The 24,749-nt window shown below is 38.8% G+C and overlaps 1 protein-coding gene across 2 annotated transcripts in view; it reads left to right on the forward strand.

The window, feature by feature from the left end:
- TNPO1 (transportin 1) overlaps positions 1–24,749 on the forward strand; it is a 32,063-nt gene that overhangs the window by 3,112 nt on the left and 4,202 nt on the right. The window contains exons 3-23 of one of the 2 annotated variants that reach the window (XM_083465234.1): positions 1,490–1,565; positions 3,477–3,626; positions 6,070–6,176; positions 7,003–7,136; positions 8,041–8,122; positions 9,177–9,299; positions 10,889–11,007; positions 11,436–11,496; positions 12,028–12,196; positions 12,987–13,139; positions 13,496–13,721; positions 14,555–14,726; positions 15,639–15,725; positions 16,652–16,759; positions 16,953–17,111; positions 17,197–17,284; positions 17,825–17,923; positions 18,089–18,184; positions 20,831–20,906; positions 21,715–21,814; positions 24,327–24,401. In XM_083465234.1, coding sequence (XP_083321360.1) covers positions 1,490–1,565; positions 3,477–3,626; positions 6,070–6,176; positions 7,003–7,136; positions 8,041–8,122; positions 9,177–9,299; positions 10,889–11,007; positions 11,436–11,496; positions 12,028–12,196; positions 12,987–13,139; positions 13,496–13,721; positions 14,555–14,726; positions 15,639–15,725; positions 16,652–16,759; positions 16,953–17,111; positions 17,197–17,284; positions 17,825–17,923; positions 18,089–18,184; positions 20,831–20,906; positions 21,715–21,814; positions 24,327–24,401 — 2,460 coding nt within the window. The remainder of the gene's footprint in view (positions 1–1,489; positions 1,566–3,476; positions 3,627–6,069; positions 6,177–7,002; positions 7,137–8,040; positions 8,123–9,176; positions 9,300–10,888; positions 11,008–11,435; positions 11,497–12,027; positions 12,197–12,986; positions 13,140–13,495; positions 13,722–14,554; positions 14,727–15,638; positions 15,726–16,651; positions 16,760–16,952; positions 17,112–17,196; positions 17,285–17,824; positions 17,924–18,088; positions 18,185–20,830; positions 20,907–21,714; positions 21,815–24,326; positions 24,402–24,749) is intronic. The other variant, XR_014517060.1, reaches the window with a different exon arrangement.

A 24,749-nucleotide genomic window follows, 5' to 3' on the forward strand; every position in this document is an offset into this window, starting at 1 on the left:
CATTGTTAGTAAGATAAACTATAACAACCATATGTGTACATATGTGTACATACGAATATTTATTTAAAATACTTACAATGCTATTGTATACATGCCTTCAAAGGAGTTAAATTTAATTCAGTGGGGTCTGCTCCCATGGATGGGCTTACAAGATTGTATCTTTACTGTCTGCAATAGCATTTTACTAGAATACTTTATCAAAGTTTTATTTATTTCTAAAATGTCTGAATTCTTCACATTGTTTCACATTTAGATTGCAATCCTAGACACGGGTACAAATCTTTCAAAGCTAGCGTGACTCTGAGAGTGTGAGTAGCTTTCATTGCAGCCTAAGGCTGCAATCCTATCACTCTCAAGAAGGTTCCCTTGGACCCAGTGGGACTTGTTTTTGAATAGGTGTTCATGGGATTAACCTATAGGATGTATAAGCATGCATAGTGTAAACAGGTATGCTCACTTAATCTTGAAATGAGTCTCTATGCATCAGTTGATTCTCGCAGTAGTCAGTCTGCAAGTAACTTAACTTTAAATGACAGCAAAAATCTAGGTGAGTTGCGAAAGTTAGCACTGGGTTTCTGCCAATGTGGTACTCACCAGATGTTACGGACTATAATTCACATCACCCCTGACCATTGCCGTGGCTTGGGGCTGATGGCAGTTGTGTTTCATTGCTTGAGTCTCATGGGTTGAGCCCAGCAGAGACACTAATTTGCATCCATTTGCTTTGGATTTGACAAGGCCTAAGGCAAGTGATGGGGAGGAATGGTTTCTGTACAGTGGTGCCCCGCAAGACGAATGCCTCGCAAGACGAAAAACCCGCTAGACAAAAGGGTTTTCCGTTTTTCGATGCGCTTCGCAAGACGAATTTCCCTATGGGCTTGCTTCGCAAGACGAAAACATCTTGCAAGTCTTGCGATTTTTTTCGCTCCCACCCCTTTTTCTAAACCGCTAATAGCACTAATCCGCTAAGCCGCTAATAGGGTTGCTTCGCAAGATGAAAAAACCGCTAGACGAAGAGACTCGCGGAACGGATTATTTTCGTCTTGCGAGGCACCACTGTATATGCAAACCCCTACTAAGCAGGGAAGAGGAATGATCTGCATTGTATTTGCATCCAACAGAGAGCTAGGAAAAAGTGTTGTATGGGAGGCTCTTAACAGCAGAAGAGAGGCATGGCTATACATGCCTTCCACATGGCACTGCGTTAAATTTCTAGTTTTTTCTATTGTGGTTGTTGGTGGCAAATGTTCCTTGTTATTGACAGCCAGTTAAATGGCAAATAACAAGACCTCCAGATTTGTACTGAAGTACCTTGCTGTGTTTGCGGTCCTGATTACACTTTGTCAGTAGTTAGAAACTTTATACTTCCAGTTTTGATCTTTTAGAAAACAAACAGAAAAACAAAACAGTTTCAGCTGCGTGTTCAATTGTATTGAGAACTTGCAAACAATGCACAAGAAATGGTCTTTAACAGAATGCTCTACTGTAGAAACTGGAACAGCTCAATCAGTATCCAGACTTCAACAACTACCTGATATTTGTTCTTACGAAGCTAAAATCTGAAGGTGAGTTACTAGCTCTATACCATTTTTAATAAGCACTCACAAAACTAGAAAAAATACCCAGGCACTTTTCATGTTTGGGGACTTTTTACTTGCAATTTTGTAGATTACAATCATCCTGTGTTTGCTGTGTGTGATGAAAGGCACCGTAGGAATTCAGTGCATACATAAATACAGTCTGTAGACTTGATTATAATCAAATGTTCCTTACGCTGTGGTGCCAAGATCAGTTGTTTTGAAATAAATGGAATTTGCTTTCAAGCACATCTGTTTAAGTTAGGGTTGTGAGTAACAGGTATTGGTGGAGCTTCCAAGATTCTTACTAAAAAACCCAGATGTGTTCATGTCAATGAAACAGGTAATAGTGTTACATGGCTACAATATCTTACAGAAAAGCAAAAGTTGTTCTAGGGCAAGGGTCGTCTCCCCCACAACATTTATAAAATGATGGTGATGTTAAATAGTACAGATATTTTAACTGTGGAGGGGAGCAGAGAACCTCTGCTTAAAGGAGTGCACAAAATTATGCACTTTTGCTAGTCTTCATTTATTTTGAGCTACTGTTGTTCCTGTGTGCAAGTCAGTTCTGCCAATTGTTTAGATATTTTATGCCCCCTTTAGTAATCTAGCTCCCTATACATTAGCAGTGGCTCTGTAACAATGCATCCATCTTTAAAAAATAAAACATTCTTTTCTAATCCTGCTTTTGATGCAAGGCTCCCTGCTAAGGTCTTCTAAAGGCCAGTGTTTGGATCCATAACCATGTATTTCCTGCTAAATTATTCAAGCCCCAGATTCTTACTAAATTTGGCATTTGGATAATAAAAAAGCACTGGTTTGTGTGACGGTAGGATTTGGTCTTTATGCAGGGAATGTACCTCTAGTTTGGGTTTTGTGCTTGGCTATTTTATTTCCTGTAACAGTGGAATCCTACTCATGGCCTGCTTAGAACTAAAGACACGTTAAGTTCTATTGAATTTATTCTCAGGTAAGTGTATGCAGGACTGCAGCCTTAGTCTGGGTGTTCAAATCATGGAATGTTTTCCAACAGAAGTCTATATTTTTAACACACTTGAAATTCTGTTTAACTAAATAAGCAACAGGGTTCATTCTTAGAATGTTGGTATCTAGCCTGGCTCACCAAATTATCCAGGAGGGGACAAAGAAGCAATGAAGACATCCTATGTCAAAACTTTCTAAAATGTGGTTAAGACAGATTCTTCTTTGGCATTTGACCAAAAGATAAAAATGAAAGCTTTTTAGTAAAAATATACTAATAGGGTCTAAATTGTATTATACTTTCTATTCCTTGATTGTACTTTCATGTGAAACTATTTTTAAGCAAAGGTTTTCTTTTCAGATGGGTTTTAGTGTATTAAAAACCCTCATCTGCCTTGTACTTTTTTTATTTATTGGAGGTGAAAATATGGCATTACCATACAATAGTTAAGAAGGAGACTTATTCACATGACAAGACTTTTTAGGATTTCTTTTTCCTTAAATTTTGAGGCAGGCCATGGGAAGGTCCCCATGTGCAGTATTCTGGGCAGATGGCTTCCCACAACAAAGCACAGGATAAATAAACTCTGGACAAAGCGAGGTGTTGTTCTCAAGATATTACTCTAGTACCATAGGCCTTAATCCTTAGTGACAGCCATGAAGTATAAAACAATTTAAATTTTATACCTGATATTGTGAGCCCTGCTACAAGATGGCTGGTGTGTCCTGTTTCTAGGTAAAGGAGTGCTTGACTCATACTGTACAATCAAGTTCTTGGGGTTTTTTAACAGCTAAGTTTAATGTGTTCCTGATAAATTTTTGCCATATGAAATATTAGCAGTGTTTAAAGCTTCCGTAGAGTATGTATTATTTTACTAAAATATTTAAATTCCTCTTTAAAACTCTTCATTTTAGATGAACCTACACGGTCGTTGAGTGGTCTCATCTTGAAGAATAATGTGAAAGCTCACTTTCACAATTTTCCTAATGGAGTAACTGATTTCATTAAAAGCGAGTGCTTAAACAATATTGGAGACTCCTCCCCATTAATCAGAGCCACTGTAGGTGAGTTGCAGGTATTTAAAAGTATTTGTAGGCCAGTTCTTGGTGGCAACTGTTTGCATGCTATGCTAAATGACCTGAAAGCTTCTGGGAGAGCTGTTTTAGGGCGTTTCTTAAAATGTGTTTGTTTGTTTGTTTGTTTGTTTAATAATTGAGAGGTCCAAATATGCTAGTGTACCAATCCAATCTGATTGGATAGGATAGTGTACTGTACTTCAATATTTTAATTAATATTGGAATATTGTGGTCTATATTACCCGTAGTGAGACATTTTGACATAAATCAGTTTAATATATCATTGGTTTCCAAGTCCTTTGTTCTTATCTTCACAGAAAACAACATTTTTTTTTCTTCAGATGTTTTTTTTTTGACCATTTACTATGCTTCTGGTCAAGATGTGTGTTAAAGTAATGTTTCATCTTTGTGACTAAAAATTGAAATGGGTTTTAAACTTCATCTGACTGTGAACTGCCCTGAGATCTTCAGATGAAGGGCAGTATACAAGTTAAATAAATAAGACTTTACTACATATACATTTTGGTTGTAGTGACAATCAGCAGTGTGTTATATGTTAGTGCAGGAAAGAAGAAAGAAGTTGCTGTCTACAAGTCTTTGCAATGAAAAATCACACACAAAGTAAAGGTAGCTGTGTTGGCTCATAAAAAAAAATTAGGGCAATACCTTATCTTGGGCTAACCAAAATAATCACAAAATGGTGGGCAAGGTTCTGAAGAACTCCTCATCAGATTAGCAGGAGGAAGGGGTCCACATCTGGTAAGACTCTTCAGACAGAATGTGGGAGGAGGTAGCAGAGATCCAAATGAAACTCTTAGGTGCTGTGCAGTTATCAGGTTGCACAAAGGCCTAGTGGGAAGAGGAGAAACAGTGGCTGATTCCTCATTTCTGGAAACACACAAACTCACTGCTACCCAGAAGATAGTCATTGGAGTGTGGAGTATGGTGACATTGTTTTGACATGTGGAAAGGAGGATGGATTAAAGCTTTCTCCTTGCACTTCAAGGAAGCAATTACTTTAAAATCGATTACATTCTGTGAATATATGGTTGGCTAACTTCTGAAACATTTAAATGGCTTTTTGCTGGATGCAGCTGAATTCTCCACAGTTCAGTCTCCTCCACACCTCCAATCCATGTTGATAAATAACAATTTCCATGCTTTTGAAATGTAACATTTTAAGGAAAATGTGTAGAGTATGATTATCAAGGTGGGATTTTTACTTACAGAATGCAAATACAGGTCATATTTTCTTCTGTGAAGTAGGAGAGGAGCACGTTTCCTTTGGCACAACCACATTTTGCAAGTGGAAGTGTTTTCTTAGCTGATTCTATAAACTACAATATTTAAAGAAGAATTATATGAATCAGTGTTCCGCAAATGGTTTAAGAGAAGCTATTTATATTAGTAGGTCTATCCTCTTGACCACTACTTGTGATGTAGCCATTCAGTACATTGCATATCTTGGAGCTGGATCACAAGGATTTTAATCAGAAGTAAGTTCCCTGCTCCCTTGTAAATCTGCACAGGGTTTCAACATTAGGTTTGAGCCACAACATTGGAAGTTGTTGTTTTGAAGTCTTTACCGCTAGAAAAGTTTAGTGTAATCTGTTTTGCCTGTACTAGTTATTTACTGATAGTTCTCTTATTTCCCTCTGCCACTCATTAGAATGTGAATATTTTTATAGCTTTGTGGTGTAGCTAAATGACTTCAGTCTGAAATGCTTGGCTTGTTTCTGTGCTTTGAAGGTATTTCGGAGATCTTTCAGAGCTGACTGGTAATTGTTCCAAAGAGGAATGACTTCGCAACTCTGCCTAAGGGGGATAGTAGTTCCATAATCTGAACCTAATAAATGGTTTGTTATAAGGCAAATCCAGCTATCAGTTTGAGTGTGGTCAGTGTTAAGATTGGTGTTAATTTTGTAGAGCAAAATTATTGATCTTTCTGCACTAGTATAACTTGGTACTCACATGTTTACTTTAGGTGAACAAGTGTGGTCTCCAAGTGTTCCCAATGCTGCCATAAATGGCTGCCTGCAGCTAGAGTTGTAGAAGCATTACTGCCCTGTAAATACGCAGTTGAAAAGCTGCATATGTAGCTATACCACTGCCTTTCTAGATTCCCTCAACCCCTGTAGGAATGGCCAACAATCTATCTGCCTTGTGTTAAACAGTGTTGCTTGGAATGTTGATTTCATCACTTAATATTTCTGTAGCTTTAGAAAAACGATGGATTTGAGAGCAAAGGAATTTCTTTACTTGTCAGATTAATTCTGTTCACAGACCGAAAGATCGAGCCATCTTTCTGTTTAATATTCTAAAGAGGAAGACTGCTCCTGTTTCTGGTATAATTTATTTGCTAACACTTGTATGCTTACATCAGAATACTAAATGGGTTGGTTAACTTTATTCTTTTTCCAACAAATCCAAGGTATCCTGATTACAACCATTGCCTCAAAAGGAGAATTGCAGAATTGGCCTGACCTCTTACCAAAGCTTTGTAGCCTACTGGATTCTGAAGACTACAATACCTGTGAGGTGTGACTTATTTTCCATCTAGTACTACATTTGCATTTGGTAGAAGATAACCAAATTTTAAATTGCATTTAAACTGCATTGTAATCTAACCATAATTACTACTGAACAGTGTAGGAATCTATTTTTACCCTTAATCTTCCAAAAAGCGATTTAAATGATCCTGCTCACCCAAGCACATTAGTGTTGATCTGTTACCTGTAAGAAAATAGCATAATTCTCAGTGAAAGTTGATTTAAATATCAGGGTAATTGTTGTATAACAGACACTCAATAAGGTCCAGGTTTTTTTATGCCTGACACTCAAGTGTGCAAATGTACTTTCGCATGTCAATGTAATCCTACAAAAAAAGAATTCCTGTTTAGTATTGGAGACATCCAAGAGAACATGCTAAGCAAGACTTGTTCATGCAGTTTTTTGCATTTATTCAATCTTGCTTATTAACCTATGTTGTTCTAGGTCTAGGAGATCTGGGAAGACTTTAGGCAGGATGCTTGGGTGCCAAAACTTCTCTGCTTTTTGATGCCCAGATGCTGGGTGCTTTCCACTCCATCCACTTCGAAGGCTAATGTGGGGAAACCTTCCCACTTCATCCCTGGAGTCAATCTATCTTTTGCTTCCACAGCAAATGGTTACAGGATCGCAGCCAGGTCTAACTGATTGGTTCCAGCAGGATTTTCTTTTGCTTGCATTTTTAATCTAGAAATTGCTACCACGTGTTATTTTTTAAATAGGAGTGTACTGAGATAAGGGAGTAAGGATTTCTAAAATAATAAGGTGTCCATATAGAATTTTCAAACAATCACCAAAACATGTGTTTATTTGGCAGGGTGCATTTGGAGCTCTTCAGAAGATTTGTGAAGATTCTGCTGAAATCTTAGATAGCGATGCATTAGATCGCCCTCTCAATATCATGATCCCTAAGTTTTTACAGTTCTTCAAGCATAGCAGTCCAAAGATAAGGTAAGAAATAACCTTGCATGTTTGTACACACACACACATTTTTCAAATACTTCAGTTAGCAAGATTTTATGGGGAGGTATTTTAAACATGGCTAACTTAAATGCCATTTCAGGCCAAAAAAAATTTGTTTATCTAGTCTGACTGATACTCTTCCAGTTTCTGAGACCTCGAACAAATGCTTTGCATTTGCTGAAGTCCCTCAGCATTGTTTCATGAAAGCATGGTTCACTTCACTGGAGCTTAGCACCATTGTAAACAGCTATTTACCTGGCCTCTAGGAAGGGAAACTATTGTAAACCAGAAGCATCAGTTCTTTTTGCCCAAGGCAGTTGCTGTGACGCAAGTGATTACCAAGTACAAGTGGGAAGCCAGTCAATAAACTTTTGTCATTAAGGCAGCGTAGGTGTATTTTTACTGGATACTAACAGAAACACTTCCAGTTGTCTCCTGGATGTAAACTCTTTCTCTCCCCTGCCCCACATCTTAGTGTTCCCAAACTACTCAATTAACCACACTTGAATCTTAATGTGTGTATGATATTTGGAAAGAGCCTTGACTTTGGAGCGGCAGTCCAAAAATAAATGTCTTGACTTGCATGCAGACCTCTTTGGATCCCAGCTGCAGTGTTCATGTTTTGTATCTTGTAAACCCTTGGACTCGCTTAAAATTTGGGCATGCTTTGGAGATTACACCTGGTTAGAACTGGTGTAGAATGTTTTTACTGTTCCTGAGTCTTTTTTGGTTGCTAATAGTTGCTATACACACATGCTATAGCCATTGTACTATTTAAAAAAAAAAGCTGGTTGTTTCTTTCACACATCAGTTTCAAATCTGTTTTGAGTCTTAGAAGTGGTGAATGTACTTTTTTATTTGATTTTTAAAAGAAAAATATTACCTTTTGTAGGTCCCATGCAGTTGCATGTGTCAATCAGTTTATCATCAGTAGGACTCAAGCCCTTATGTTGCACATTGATGGATTTATTGAGGTAGGTGACACAAAGTTTCTTGTCTTTTCTGAGTTTGATCTTTTAAAATTGTTGATAAAAAGTTTAATTAAACTATAGAAATTAAACACAAACATGCAGGTCTCCCACACCATGAAAGCAGGGTAAGAATGAAATGTGTGAAGTCGTAAAGTTTATTAGTGTGTGAAACCATTGCAGAGCCTAGAACTTTGAACAATAGCTGCTTTCAAGTTCTGTATTATATATACAGCAGGGGTAGAGGACCATTTTGGCCTGGCAGACCACATTGTCGGGTAGCTGGGGGCAACCTGGTATGCTTCCCACATTCCCTTCCCTTGAGAAAGGCCAGTGGGCTTACCTGGTGAGGAGGTGGCTACAATTTTGGGGTAGCCACGAACTGTAGATCCTTCCTTGTGAAGAGCTACAGTAGTAATTAAATGGAAACTTAAAAATGGTCCCTGCAGATATCAAAGCTGGTAGAATTCCCACTATAACAATTGTTTCATAAGTGTTTTCCCCCCCGCCCAGCCAAAAGACTTTTAGAAGCAGAAATTTCATGGCTATGCAACGGATGCAATTCATGGGTGTCTGTGCATAAGTGGAATTGACTTCTGTGTGCACAACAGAACTTTCCTTCTGTCTCCTCTCCCTGCTTGCCCCCTCCCCTAAATCAGTGCTGGAGGGTTGAGGGAGGCACGGGAGGTGTTATGCAAGCAGAGGTGTGTTCATGCAACATTGGATTTCACCTAACAGCTTTTGGCTTGAGAAAACACAACAGACCCCCAGTCTCCAATATGAGCTAATCCAGTAAAAATGTCTATTTCAGTTGACAGATGCTTTTCCCCCAATGAAGTTAATCTTTTTATCTTTATAACACAGTAAAAAAAACTGCTGGAGCTCTGAAGTAAATCTGAGAGTAAGGCAAAATAATAATTCTAAAAAATTAATATTTAGGTCCACTTCTTTACTTCCAAATACGGGGATTACTAAAAATGAATCAACATATTTTAAACCTCATAGGTGCTGTAAACCATTTAGTTTGCTCCTATTCACAATACCTTTCCCCCTTCAACAGAATCTGTTTGCGTTGGCGGGCGATGAGGAGCCTGAAGTACGTAAAAATGTGTGTCGGGCTCTAGTGATGCTACTGGAAGTTCGAATGGACCGCTTACTTCCTCACATGATTAGTATTGTTGAGGTAACTTTTTTGAATTTTGATTAAACACAAATGAATACACGATAGAAGTTTTTTGTGTGTAGGAGGAGAGGGAGAAGTAAATGGGTAAGATTCACATATGTTCAGACATACATGTGTGTGTGAAATGTAAAAAGAGGAGGCACACGGAGGAGGGCCTCAGAAGATGATCTCAGGGTCTGGGTAGGTTCATATGGAAAGAGGCGGTCCTTGATGTATTGCAGTCCTGAGCCATTTAAGGCTTTATAGGTCAAAACCAGCACTTTGAATTGGGCCTGGAAACTAATTGGTAGCAGTGCAGTCGGACCAGGATCGATGTAATATGCTCAAACCGTCTTGCTCTGGTAAGCAAGAATTCTGCACTAGCTGACATTTCTGAACTGTCTTCAGAGGCAGCCCTATGTATAGCGCATTGCAGTAATCTAGCCTTGAGGGTTTTTGGCACTAGATTAAATATGTATTGGCTGCCCATTGCAAATCAAATACACTGTTGAGGATTGTTCTAAATGTTCTGTTTTATATTTGTGAGCTGTTTCTCCATTTGCCATATTCTGTGTGAAGTGTGGATACCTAAACACATTTTGTGAATTTCCTGATTCAGAAAGGCTCAGCTGTGATCTGCAAGGTTTTACAAAATTCCCTTGCCTGCCCCAGCGTCATCTCTGACTGTTGGACATTGGACATCAGCTGGAGTTGATGAAAGCTGGAATCTAGCAACATCTAGAGGGCCATGAGTTAGCCACCCTTAATCTTCCATCCACATCCTTAGCAGGGCATTAGAGCAAGTGCTGGTTCTCACATGCAAATGTCTGAATATTTTCTCAGTGTGATCTTTGCAGTGTATAGGACATAGCTGTCAACTTTTCCCTTTTCTTGCGAGGAATCCTATTCAGAATAAGGGAATTTCCCTTAAAAAAGGGGAAAGTTGGCAGCTATGGTATAGGATCACATGGAGAAATCTCATTATGAACTGCTCTGTATATTGATACAGTTTGCAGTGATTAGCAAACATTCCTACAATCATGGGAATACCTTTTTTTGGACACTGGGAGTGGCATGGAGAAAATTATTTAGTTATTCATAAGATTTTAATTCCCCTTAAGGGTTTCCTTATGTCTTTCTCATACATGTGACCAGTCCCAAGTAAAGAATGCACTTTCTCAGACTTGGAAATGTCAACACTAGGTAGCTGCCAAGCAAATCAGTTTGTAAAACAATCCTGTGGTACTACATATTTTCAAATTAACACTAATCTACATCTACAGTGTTTGCTGGTTTAAATGATCATGCAGGAAACATGCAAATCTAGGGGAAGCGGAATAATCTAGGAACACACACACTACCAACATGGTTAGCTGTTTGTGAAATCTGAGCTTGAGCACAAAAATATTATCATAAAGGGTCAGTCAGTGCAATGGGAAAGAATGAATTAACTGTGGTGTTCATGCTTATCTGGTACTTTCAGTTTAAAAAAAAACTTTTGTAAGCAACCCCCTTGGTGGTGGATTGCTACTTTAAACTCTTTTTAATTAGATCACATTTACAAAGAAGCTGACACCTGTGCCATTTTATTCCCTTGTCATTGTGTGTAGTATATGCTACAAAGGACTCAGGACCAAGATGAAAATGTGGCTTTGGAGGCTTGTGAGTTTTGGCTGACTTTGGCTGAACAGCCAATTTGTAAAGATGTTCTGTGTCGGCATCTTACCAAGTAAGTTGATCCTACGCCCACCCTCCATAATTATATGGATTCAGAATTTATTTGCATCATGCTTTCAGCGTCTTTAAAAAAAAATTGATTTTGGGAACAGAGGCAAGAATCCACGTATAAAACATATACATTCTTTTGCATTGATGGCAGCATAGTTGAGAGTAATCATTGGTATACCTTGGTGGTGTTTCAGTGTGTGCAAGGAAGATAACTGGCACACCTTATTAATACTGGGGATGTATGCAAGGCTGCTGAAATCTTATGCTTTCAAGTGGGGTTGAAGGGGGGTGTCCCTGTAAGTGCTAGAGGCTCAGAAGCCACAGATGCCTCAGTGAATGCTTCCTGGATACCTCCATATTTTATTGGAGGCAATTGAAAATGTATAGCTGCAAACCAGCTGATATTCAAGACATGTCCTTTCTCTTTAGGTTGATACCTGTGTTAGTAAATGGCATGAAATACTCAGAGATAGATATAATTCTCTTGAAGGTAAGCATGATTTCCCCCCTCATTTGTTGAAGATATGCCACTGTCCCTTATATTAGATACTCTTACAATGTTTGCCTTTAACATGCGCAATATACGCTGCAACATACGCAACATTCAACAACTCTCAGTTATTTGTGGACTCTGACCGCTTTGTTGCAACATTGCTGGTTTTTGCAGCCTTCCCACTTGTTGGTTCACGGGCTATGAAGGGAAGACTCAGCCACCCTGCACCCAATCCCATTGTTTAACTCAGTGCACTATGAAGCTAAAATATAAGGCAAGCTGTATTTTCCAGAGTAAGATCAGTTTTTGGAAATACGCCAGTTTGTGCTTATATGTTGTAAACTCAGAAGTCCACCTTCATCTTGTGAATAGATTTAAATCACACTTTTACTTTACCCCAGTGCCCAGAGGTTTAGGGCATGTAACATAATGTTGAAGTCTCAGCTCTGCACTGATAGTACAAAAACGAATACACTGAGATTACTTCAGCATGTATAGGCTCTTTGCCACTTTGGTTTCTGATTACAGGGAGATGTTGAAGAAGATGAAGCTATCCCAGATAGTGAGCAAGATATAAGGCCCCGCTTTCACCGTTCACGGACGGTAGCACAGCAGCACGAGGAAGATGGCATTGAAGAGGAGGAAGAGGAAGAGGATGAGCTGGATGACGATGACACTATTTCTGACTGGAATTTAAGTAAGGCCATGTAAAATACTGTGCAGTCAAAATATTTATGTGGTGAATTCATAGAATTGTAGATTTGAAATGGACTCTGCAAGTCATCGAGTCCAACTCCCTGCAATGCAGGAGTCTTTTGCCCAATGTGTCTTAATAATAATTTAATAATAATTTGGGACTCAAACCCACAACCCTGTGATTAAGAGTCTACCAACTGTCCTTATTTTATTGTTCAGCAATTGTTCACCTATTCAGCAATTGTTCTGAAGTTATAATGCCAACTTTGTAAAAATTCCCTTAACTTGGTTTTTTAAAAGTCCTCTGGATTTTGTTCTGTACTTGTAATTTATCAGTCACTGAGCACAAGTAGAATATTTCTTCTGGATTTTTGCAGCTGTTGCAGCTTTTCAGTAAAAGGGGTGAAAAACATTTATGAAGTACAAACCCTATTGAAATTAAAGGGTTTGAGGGCCTTTTTAGGAAATCGTGCTCACAGTTGAGCAAATAAAACTTTTCAAGCTTTTCAAAAAGTTCTGTTACCTAATACATGTCTTGAGTGTTACTCAGATGTGATTCAATGAAAGCATTCAAAACATGTTGCACATCTTGTGAATTGCCTTCATGAATGCTGTAATGAAAACTAATTGAGCAGTTAAACCTCCTGATAATATGCATGGAATGATTTTGTTTTGATTATTCTATAAAGCTTTTGTGGCCTACAATTAATACGAACGTAGGATTGAGTTGAAATTTTATGACTAAAATGTGTCTCAGGTGTATGAAATGTGTGTTTGTGTATCTATTTTAGGGAAGTGTTCAGCTGCTGCCCTTGATGTCCTTGCCAATGTATTCCGCGATGAATTGCTGCCACACATTTTGCCCCTTCTAAAAGAACTGCTTTTTCATCCAGAGTGGGTTGTGAAAGAATCAGGCATCCTAGTACTAGGAGCAATTGCTGAAGGTTAGTCAGTACTTTCAAGGACAGGCTTAGCATCCTGTATTCCGTGCCAGCCCCTAGCTATGCTTTCTCTCCTCCTCCTCTCCCCCCTCAAGCAGGCTGTCTGCTTGTTGTGATCTCTGTCTCTTCCTGCCCCAAACGCCACCTGTTGTTAGTTGCATCTGCCCTGTTGTTTTCTTACCTTGTTCTCTCCACCATCCCCAGTGGGCAACAGCCACCACTTGTGTTTGCTAAAATACGTTGCCTCCTGGAAGTTTGTTAATATTATGGATTGTTTTTTCATGCTGGCTTCACTCCTTTGTGTGTGTATGGAGGGCAGATTCTGCTAGGCATATCTAATTTGTAACCTATTTTTACAGGTTGTATGCAGGGTATGATTCCATATCTTCCCGAGCTAATCCCTCACCTTATTCAGTGCCTCTCTGATAAAAAGGCTCTTGTGCGCTCCATTACTTGCTGGACTCTTAGCCGCTATGCACACTGGGTAGTCAGTCAACCCCCAGACACGTACTTGAAGCCATTAATGACTGAGTTGCTAAAGCGCATCCTGGATAGCAACAAGAGAGTACAAGAAGCTGCCTGCAGGTAGGTCAGAGTCATAAATGTATTGCCGGTGGTCCTCAAAGAACAGGGTGAAGATGTGAAACCCTTTTTCATTGTGCTGCAATATTCTGTTTGATCTTGAACAGCTTTTCATTAGTCTAGACAAACATCTTATTTTTGAAGTTGTCCCCCCAGAAAGAGGAAGTTGTCTCTTCTGTTCTAAATGCCCTTGTTTGTTGTAGCTGCTTTTATTTAATTTTTTTGTGGGAATGATAACATTTGTCACTGATTCTCACTTTGCACAGAACATGAATGCTGTGTATTGTCAAGTCAGCAAGTTCTGTTCTAGGTATTATTTTAAGAATTTAATCCAGAAGCACATTCAAGTAACCCGTCACACCCACTAGCACTTTTGGATTTCCGTACCTTTGGAGCCTAGCTTTTACTTGGAAACTTGGGGACTTTTGAAAACCCTTCAGGTTTATGGTTTGTTTTATTTATTAAAATAATTTACTACCCTCTCTTCATTGTTCACACAATCCCAAAGCAAGAAAGAATTTTGAAATACAATAGAACAGCATTTCACTGAAATACAATTTAATGTGAAACCAGACAAAATATGACTACCTTGGCCAGGTACTTTAATCAGATACTTGGGTGATGAGCAAAATCTTTACTTCAGTTTAAAGTAGGGTTTCTCCATCTTCAGAGGTGTTACGACCTGTGAAAATAAATGCAAAGCCAAGTTCCAGTGCATCTTACCGGAATGGTCCCCCCGCCCCGTGTGACCTTTTTAAAAAAGCTGTGAAAGTTTGTCTCAAAGAGAGGAGTGCATTCTCTAATTCTGCATACTAAAATTTTGTTTTGCTTCTTAGTGCCTTTGCTACTCTAGAAGAGGAGGCTTGTACAGAACTTGTTCCTTATCTCGCTTATATACTTGATACTCTGGTCTTCGCATTTAGTAAATACCAGCATAAGAATCTGCTCATTCTTTACGATGCCATAGGAACTTTAGCAGATTCTGTAGGCCATCATCTAAACAAACCAGTAAGTATTGTTATCCTTTAATTCAGATTAAACTGATAATTTTGTTCACCTCTTAATTAGTCCTACATTCTAGAGGTTTATTTCCTTGCTCTGGTGCGTTGCAAGCGGGAATATTTCAACACACTCCATTGTCTAAGTACCAAGCAATTTGCCCCAGCATCCTTTAACAAAATTTCAACATATCTTTCACTGGCCTGAATATTGCTTCCTTTCTGTTTGTTATGAAATGTTATGAAATCTGTGGTGCTATCTTCATCAAATTGGAGAACTGTGCTAAAACTAACAAAATGAATTTCAGTAGGAACAAATGTAAGGTTCCACACTTTGGTGGGAAGAACCAGCTTCACTAATATAAGATGGGGGACACCTGGATTGCCAGGTGAAAGGGATCTGGGGGTCGTAGTAGACCACAAGCTAACATGAGTCAACAATGTAATACAGCAACGCAGCAAAAAAGGCTAATTCTATTATAGTCTGCACCAAGTTTAGTGTCCACAACAAGGGAAGCAATAGTACCATTCTATTTTGCCTTGCTCAGACAATACCTGGAGTACTGAGTCCAGTTCTGGGCACAACAAATTATGGAAGATACTGACAAGCTGGAACTTGTGCACTTTCTCCTTTCAACATTCCTGTCATGTAGGTTAGACTGAGAGCTAGTGATTACCCAGTGATCTTTCTTATGGAGTGAGATTTGAATCTGGGAGTCTCCAGACCAAGGATGACACTCCTTTTTGGGAGTTTGTGGTTGTCAGTTGGTAAGGTAAACTTTTGGAGATTATTCCTCCATAATTTTGATAACACTGGATTTTTTGAAAAACGGTGTCACATGTTTGAAGTGGAAACAATGTTGGGTTTAATGGAATTTACAATGGCTTACTTAAATGTGTCATTTTATTTCATTGTCTTTAGGAATATATTCAGATGCTTATGCCTCCATTAATCCAGAAATGGAACATGTTGAAGGATGAAGATAAAGATCTTTTCCCTTTATTAGAGGTAATTGATTGATTATTTAATTTCTTTAACGCTTAATATATTAAAAATATCTCTAAGCAGCGTACAAAAAAAGAAGCAACAACAGACAACTTAAATGAAATATTACAAAAATACACAGTCACATATAAAAATGTTTCATACACACACACACACACACACACACACACACACACTTTCCTTCTGACGCTCTCAGCCTCTGGGTTGCTGCCGAGGGTCCAAGTAAACTCTCAGCTCACCCACAAAAGTCTCTCAATGGGAAGAGTTCCTGGAAACAGCAGACATCACTCTAGTCTCTCACTCTAGACTTGTTTTTTAGGGGCAGGCCCAAGGTGGGTGCTACTCCCTCAAGCTCCCCCACAGCTGTGTTCTGTTCAGCTGCACTCTCCACACCCAGTTCCGGATAAAGCAGGTTTGTTGAGTTTTGCAGGGAGTCCAGAAGAGGGGGAAAGGGCTCCTCTCCACTCACAGCTCTTTCTTCATCCTCTCCTCCTCCAGCTGCTCACTAATAGTTTTGCAGTTTTCCTTGATATACACAAGAGAGGGAAGCTTCTCCTGGGAGATTAATTCTATTCCCATTTATAATTCTACACCCCCTTACTTAGGAATAAACCCCATTCCGACTTGGTGGGATTATTGACTATATGTGTATCAGAATGCATTGAGCTCATTAGGATATATTTTGAGGGAAGAACACATAGGGTTGAGCTGTAGGAATTAATGATGCTGGTAATTGCATGGGTCTTGGCATGGCCAAAGCTAGAACCCTGGCCACACTGTTATGAAGTTCCTTAATTCTGCAGTTCGTGTACTTCAAAAAGTTGGCCTTTCTAAAAGAAATTGATTGTAGCAAACATGCATGCCTGCAGTTGAAAGCTCCTATCAGTTGAATATTCTTGATACTCACTACTTTTTCTTCGGTATTTCAGTGCCTATCTTCGGTTGCCACTGCCTTGCAATCTGGCTTCCTTCCATACTGTGAACCTGTGTACCAGCGCTGTGTAAATCTGGTACAGAAGACTCTTGCACAAGCCATGGTATTTTTCTGTTGTTGGCCTTTAGAGGATGGGGGAAATTATCTTCAGTTGCATTTTAAGTGAAGCTTGTTTTCTGGAGAGATTTGTAATATTATTTCACCTACTTAAAATAATGTTAATAGCAAAAATGGTTCATTGTATGTCGCGTAATTAAGCCTTTTAAGCAGTGTCCAACTGTGTGTTTTTATTACAGTTGCACAATGCTCAGCCAGACCAGTACGAAGCTCCAGATAAAGACTTCATGATTGTGGCTCTTGATTTACTTAGTGGTTTAGCTGAAGGTCTCGGTGGCAACATTGAACAGCTAGTGGCTCGGAGCAATATCCTGACACTCATGTACCAGTGCATGCAGGTGAGGCAAATAATCCCCTTCTTCTGCCTCGCTTTTGAAATAGAATGCTTAAAAACACAAACTTACTTCTGTTTCTCTCTTTTAGGATAAAATGCCCGAGGTACGACAGAGTTCTTTTGCCTTGCTGGGCGATCTGACAAAGGCATGTTTTCAACATGTGAAGCCATGCATTGGTATGTGACTTAGCAAGGCAAATTCTTCAAATTTGGAATCTTGTCCATGCATGGCATCATTGTAACTAGAAATGCTCCTTCTATGTGTAAAGGGAAATTTTGAAAGTTTTGGTTTTTTCCTAACAGGTTTATGGTACAAAAGAGAATATATTATTGCCATCTAAGTTTGATGTAGAACTTTTCCTCCAGGACCTTGTTTCTGGCTAGGCAGTGCCTAGTAAACACATGCTTACTTTATAGCAGAAGATCCTGTTCAAAATGTTGGGAATGTCTAAAGCTGCTTTTTTTTGTTTCATCGAACACTTGTGGTTATATCTGCATCCCACGCAAATTGGTAGCTGAAGTCCCTTTCTTGCAGTGGAATTGAATTTAACCTTATTGGGCTGTACCAGGAGTTTCTTATGCCTAGGAAGAGTTTCTGGCTAAGAAAAAGTGATTGTCCTTCACATGGGTTTTCTGCTGAAGTTACATGAAACTGAACATTTGTGTGAAGTTCTAGTTGTGGGAGAGTTTTAACAGTGTGGCTTATGTTCTTTTCAGCTGACTTCATGCCAATTTTAGGAACCAACCTTAACCCAGAGTTCATTTCTGTCTGTAACAACGCCACGTGGGCAATTGGAGAAATTTCTATTCAGATGGGTAAGGTTTGCTTCTTTAAAGTTATAGTTTGGATTTTGCATGGTATAGATTAAATTTTTTACCAGTTGTAAATTCTGGTGTTCAATTGCACTTATGTACCTGTTATGAAAGCATATGTTCAGGTTTTTAATGAACTGTTTTATGTGTTTTTTTCTTTCTTTCTAGGTATAGAGATGCAGCCTTATATTCCTATGGTCTTGCACCAGCTTGTAGAAATCATTAACAGACCCAACACACCAAAGACTTTGTTAGAAAACACAGGTACCCTACAACTGAACTCTTTGCAGTGAATGAAGTTATGCAGATGTCTGTTTGTAAACCAGACTATTCAGAGAGCTGTAGGTAAACTGCATCAGTTTTAAAGCAAAAGCAACTCAGTTTGGATGGTGTTGCAAACCTCAGCCTTGCAATTAAGTGTCAAATTAAACAGATTTAATTTTCAATTAGCAGATGCTATTGATTAAGGACTTAAACGTAGCATTGAATTTGACATCCTTTTTTGTACAAATTGTATGTGTGTTCTGTGCACATAGCTAATTTACAGAAAGCTTCTAACTGTAGCTGGCAAGAGGATGCAAGCAAACTGCCATTAAAAAAAAGAGTAGCTGACTATTATATATTATATATATCTTGCTAACTTGTTACATAGTTTATTAAATATAGCATGCTCTTAAATGGAGACCTTAGAAATTGCAGATTGGTTGAAGATTAAAAGACCCTTTAAAATTGAGTTTGAGGCTTGTTCTGTGCTAGTAGAAAGCATGTTCTGTGTGTGTTTCTTTTTTTCTTTTTTAAAAGAGCTTTTCATTTTCTGAAAAATGCTAATTGTCATCTCTGACTATCTCTGTCTGCACTGTAATCTGATACCAGTGATACTAAGCCTATGAATGCAGATTTACAGTTACAGTCTGAAGTGAAAATGAATGGTTACCAGAATTTCAGTCTAGACATTGATAACTTGGCCATTGCCTTCACGGCTGTGGGTGGGAGTCAGGTATTCTGTGCATGTTTGTTAAATATCTAGCAAAGAGTGCAAAGACCGTAACTGTATATTTTATGTTAAACTGGAAGATAAGCTACATGGTAATTTGGCACATTATGTATTGCACTATTCACAGTACGTTTGCAAACACATGATGTGTGTTGTGGAACAACTCAAAGAAGTCTCCTGGCAATAACTGGGAGTGACACCTATACATTTTCTTTATGGTCATTGGTACATTACCTGTAGTGCTTGCTTTTTACACAGTGCAGAAGTTAAGAGACATTTGATCCCTCACCATAACTTCTAAATATTAGTTGTAAATACCCAAAAGGCTGATACTACAGATAAATGTTGAATGTGTTGTACTTTAGGTTTGTTGTGGGATATTCTGGTCTATACTGTAGGATGTTGTCATACTTGAAATCTCAGTGCAGATCTACCATCGATCTACCAAAACTAGCACCTTTTAACATTATAGTGCTTTTCCTAATTGACTTCTTATGTTGAATGGCTACTTAAGAAATGAACTCTGTAAGAGTACTTGCCCAAAATAACAGGCTTTGTGGTCTAAATTCCACTCTGTATTCTCAACCAGTACATCATTTCCATTATTCTCTAAATAATGGGAATATAATTCTAATGGGAATTGAATGAGTGTTGCGGCAAAATCATACAGAAAACCTTGTAGCCCATAGCATTGGAAGTGATCTCAAAGGTCATGTAGGTCAGTCCCTTGCTGACACAGGAAATCCACTACTATAACATCCCTAGTTAATGGTAGGATAGGAATTGTTAATATTAGAGGCTGATTCATGTATAGCACAATAAATAATTGGAAAACAAAGCCAAATATTTTATTTTAGCTGTATTAATTATAATTCCATTTTATAGTGTTGGTATATCCTACACCAAATCTCATAGTGAAAAGAGCATCATCTGCTTTATTGCATGTGTTCATGAGATTGTTCACAAATGCCTGTTCTGGAGTGTTGCACAATGTCTTTTAAGCATAGGCTTCTCTGCTTCATATGAATCTGCTGGATTTTAGTATTCATGTAGTTTGCTTCAAATAATCCTTAAACATACCCACACTCTCCCTTTTCTGAAGAATTACTCTGCGAGTTGAGAGAACACCATTAAAGCCACACAGGATCACCGTCCAAGCAGCCTCTTCACATGAACGGCCAGGGGCCTGACAGATCAGTTCACACTGAACAGATCCCTTCATACTTATGCAGGATCTTTGACGTCAGAGATTAATTCTGGCAATTGTTGAATCGTTAGATAATAAAATTAAAAGCTGCCTTATCTTGTAATGAAAAGCTAATACAACCCCCGATTCCTGCTGAATTTAGCTTTTATCTTTAAAAGAATTCTTTGAATGTTATGAACAGAATTCCATTTTCCCCTGGAAAATCGTAAATGTTAAAAGTTTATGTTACTTTGATTTTAAAATTAAGATCTGCCGTTTAAAATGCACTTACAAATAGTATTCTTTCAAGGCAACTAAGTAGCTGTGGGTTTTTAACCCTGAGAAATGGGCTAGCAACTCAGTGTAATAAATAACAGTCACTTGTTACTAAAGGTGACTCAAAATACCTTTTGATTAAATAGTGTTGTCACAGTTTGAAGCATATTATTTAAACTGAGCATTTGGGTTTTAATTTGTGCTTTTGGTGTTCTCTCATTCGCTTAATTCCTTTCCCCCTCCTCCAAATAGTATGCCACATTTGCTACCCCTTATTTTTAGGGGTGGTAATGAACAGCACTGGTGAAATCTTATGTTATTATCATACACAGGTTCTGTTGGTTTCTGTTTCTGAGTTATTTGTTGTTTTTTCTTTATTTTTCTCCTTCCCCCCTCATTTGCTCATGTCTTGGTTGGCGTTTGGTGGTGTATAACCGTGATTGCGTTACCTTAGCAATAACAATTGGTCGTCTTGGTTACGTTTGTCCTCAAGAGGTGGCCCCCATGCTACAGCAGTTTATAAGACCCTGGTGTGTATTATTCAATCTTTTTTTTATTCATTTTTTCTTCACTTTCTTCTTTCTTTCTTTCTTCCTTTCTTTCTTTCCTCTCTCTATCTCACTTCTAGATATACTTTTCAGTTGGTTACAAAAATCACTATTCTTAATCATTGCCAACCATGTGACTAATCTTGTCCTATCAGGTTTGTGAGTTTTTTTAGCAGTACCGTCATGTATATATTTCATGTTGTGGCTAACAACTAATTAATGCATGGGATAAGATTGTCACATGCTTGATGTGTTAAAGCTTGATTATTAAAAGCATTTTTAAAAATCCACCAGTATGATTATGTGCATGCAAATAGCATAAAACGTTAAAACATCGCATTACATTACTTCAAACTCATTTGCGATTTGACTTGCTGTCTGAAATATATGTTTATAAACTTGTACCAAAATAGCTTGCTTGCTGCTGTAAACAAGTGAGAGATGTTCTGTTCCTGGTATTTGATAGACTTCAAACTGTGGCAGTATATGCTGCTTTTAGCGATGAAAGCTAATAATGATACAATGCAGAAAATAGATAGAGGTATTTAATGGAATATAGGTCACTTGTGCACTACAAGAAAGAATTTGAAATTGGCTGATCTGGCATCTATAAAATTCTATGGGTTTCAAATCAGGTTGAAATGTACAAAGTAGGGGTACAAAGTAAAAAACCTGACATTATGTGCTGTATGGTCCTTAAGCTTCATTGGGACACTTATTCCATCAAATACAATACCAGCTAAAGTTGGATGCAGAGATTAATCTAATCCTTTGTTCTTTGTTTTAATAGGTGCACCTCTCTCAGAAACATAAGGGATAATGAAGAAAAAGATTCAGCATTCCGTGGAATTTGTACCATGATCACTGTCAATCCAAGTGGAGTAGTCCAAGTAAGTCTTGTGTTGGTCTTGATTGGCTTAGATGAACACATCGCCCCATTGGCTGCAGATAATAATTGAGGGCGTGGTGTGTTTTTTAAGGAAAAAATCAAGACACATACTGCCCAAAGTACTGTAGCAACAATGCTGGGAGACATTAAAAAGTGAGGATCAGAGATTGGTAGGACCCTTTAAGCCAGACGTGTGGTCTAAAATTTGATCCTCTGCCCCATGTCACATCATCATATTTAGATATAAGATTTAAACTGTGCATATGGTATGAAACCAATGGTGTTCACACACAAGCTGAAGGGGCTTCTCCTTGCGCAGTGGGACTTCACCTTCCTTTCCTCCCCACTGCAGTAACTTGCACACACCCAAAATCTGTTTTAAGGACTGGGAGACTATCCAGAACAAATTTTGAAGGAGGCAAAGTGGTGGTCTTATTACATGAGCAGAACTGCACTCACACAGTGTTGGATCAAACCAATAATGATTCTCCAAAATGCCTCAGGAAGCTACCCCCTCTTAATTCTGTTACTCATGGTAGCCACTTTTGAGATTGCTGTATTTTGGAAAAATAAGAAACTGCCCAAAGTACATTCATAGAGTGGATAAGATCTCCACTCAGTTGAAGATTATGTCATATCTTAGATAAGCAGATAGTTTTCTTGTGGGGAAAATGGTACTCTATTCTTGGCTCTGCATAAATGTTTTGCAAAAATTAAATGCTGGAATTCTGCTCTGTCTTTATTTTACTGAGGTATTGTTTGGCCGACATATATTCAAATCCCTTTTTGAATAACAGTTCTTAGATTATTGCCAGACTAGAATACCTGTAAGCAAGAACTAGATAGTGAGTCTGTCAGCACCTTTATTTCTATCACTTTGTTGCCACATACATACGTACATGTTTGTCCCAGTTGGCTTCAAATAACCTCAAGTGTTGGTCTGTTTCACTGTGGATTGGTCACTGCAAAATACATTGTTAATGGCTTGGTCTGAGTATATACTATTTCAAATACCAGAATTGAAAATGGACACTTCAAACTGTTAGTGTGATTTAGTGATATGATGATGTGTTGTTTTCTCTTTAGAATGATGAGTAAAACTCAAGAAAGCTGGAGTTGTAGTATTTAAAATCTTACATTTTGCATTCTTCAGACCAGCTTCTAATAGGAATAAATTTGATGCAGAAGGTAGAACTTGAGGGAACCTTTTTTGGGGGAGTCAAAATATCCCCCTACCCCCATGACAGCTGCTTTTTAAGAAGTGGTGGAAACAGTGGAAGTTCAAATTGTGAAACTCCTGCTTCCTCCTCCAGTGGGGTCAAACTAGATGCTAAGTTCAGTTCTAAAACCATTTATTGCTTAGCTATTCTTTTACCATCAATGGGACTTGCTTCCAGATCAAGTGCTACAAAGAGGAACCCTGCACATTTCTCACAATTGACCATTTTAACCTTCTTAACTAACTCCATTCTCCTGACCCAAGCCCCTGCATGTGTTTCACAATTCACATGAAGTTCTTGGAGTTACTGTCTGGAGCCCAGCCACCCATTTGAAAGCTTATACAGATCACAGATTTGTTATTGAAATCATTGCTACTGTTCCCTATAAAAAGGATACAGGAGAAGGAATTTGACATACCGTATTTTTCGCCCTATAGGACGCACCGTCCCATAAGACGCACCTAGTTTTTTGGGGGGGAAATAAAGGGAAAAAAATTATTTCCCCCCCAGGCGCGGGGCTGGGGCAGCCCGAGCTTCCCCCGACCCCAGCCCCCAAACAGGCAGCTCTCTGCAAGCCGTGGGAGCCCAGCGGTGGCTCCCGCTGCTTGAGGAGAGATCCGCGAAGCCTGGACGCGCTGAGATCAGTGCGCGCAGGCTTCGGGATGCCGGCAACTCTCCCCAAGCAGCGGGAACGTTCCCGCTGCTTGGGGAGAGGTCCGCGAAGCCTGGAGAGCGAGAGGGGTGGTGCGCACCTACCGCTCTCGCTCTCCAGGCTTCAGCGAAAGCCTGCATTCGCCCCATAGGACGAACCCACATTTCCCCTTCATTTTTGGAGGGGAAAAAGTGCGTCTTATAGGGCGAAAAATACGGTAGGTGCAAAAGGCTTCAGAATTTTTATTGTATATAATGTTTGATGGAGAAACTATAAAATGTAGATCTAGGCCTCATCTGCACGATACATTTACAGCAGTATCATACCACTTTAAAGTCATGACTTCCCCCAAATAATCGTCAGAACTGTAGTTTGTTATGGGTGCTGAGAGTTGTAAGGAGGCTCCTCGTCCCCTCACAGAGTTAAAATTCTCTGGGAATTGTAGCTCTCAGCACTCTTCACAAACTGCAGTTCCCAGGATTCTGTGGGAGGGAAGCCATGGCGATTTAAATGGTATAATAGCCCTTTAAATGTATGGTGCCGATAGGTCCCTAGAATTAAATTACACTGATATTTCTGTGCAGAATCTGCCCATTTGTAAGTACTCATCTCTAATTTGCACATTTTGAAAACATTTGCAGGACTTTATATTTTTTTGTGATGCTGTTGCATCATGGATTAGCCCAAAAGATGATCTTCGAGACATGTTCTGTAAGGTAATGAGTTATTTCACATTTTTTGCTTCATGGGGCTGTATTATTAGAACATGTGAAGTTAGAGTGTACTTAAAGTGGCACAAAAAGGATGTAGCCTATTCTGGTGTTCTGAAAAATTGCTCTACAGTATTTCTATCTGAGCATTCATAGTTAGTGGTGAATTCATTACAATTTCCAACAGCCTGATAGCTCCTTCCAGAAACTAAGAATTGTTAGCGCACACAGTTCCATCACTACCCCCCTTGATCTTTTCTAAGTAAAACAGCTGGAGAATGGAATGTGTGTGCAAGAAGAGATGAATATATGCCTAGAATCTAGGGCTTTTTGAAGGAAGGAAGGTAGTAAATC

The sequence above is a fragment of the Podarcis liolepis genome, assembly GCF_965112155.1.
Source record: "Podarcis liolepis genome assembly, chromosome: 11".
NCBI classification, from domain to species: Eukaryota; Metazoa; Chordata; class Lepidosauria; order Squamata; family Lacertidae; genus Podarcis; species Podarcis liolepis.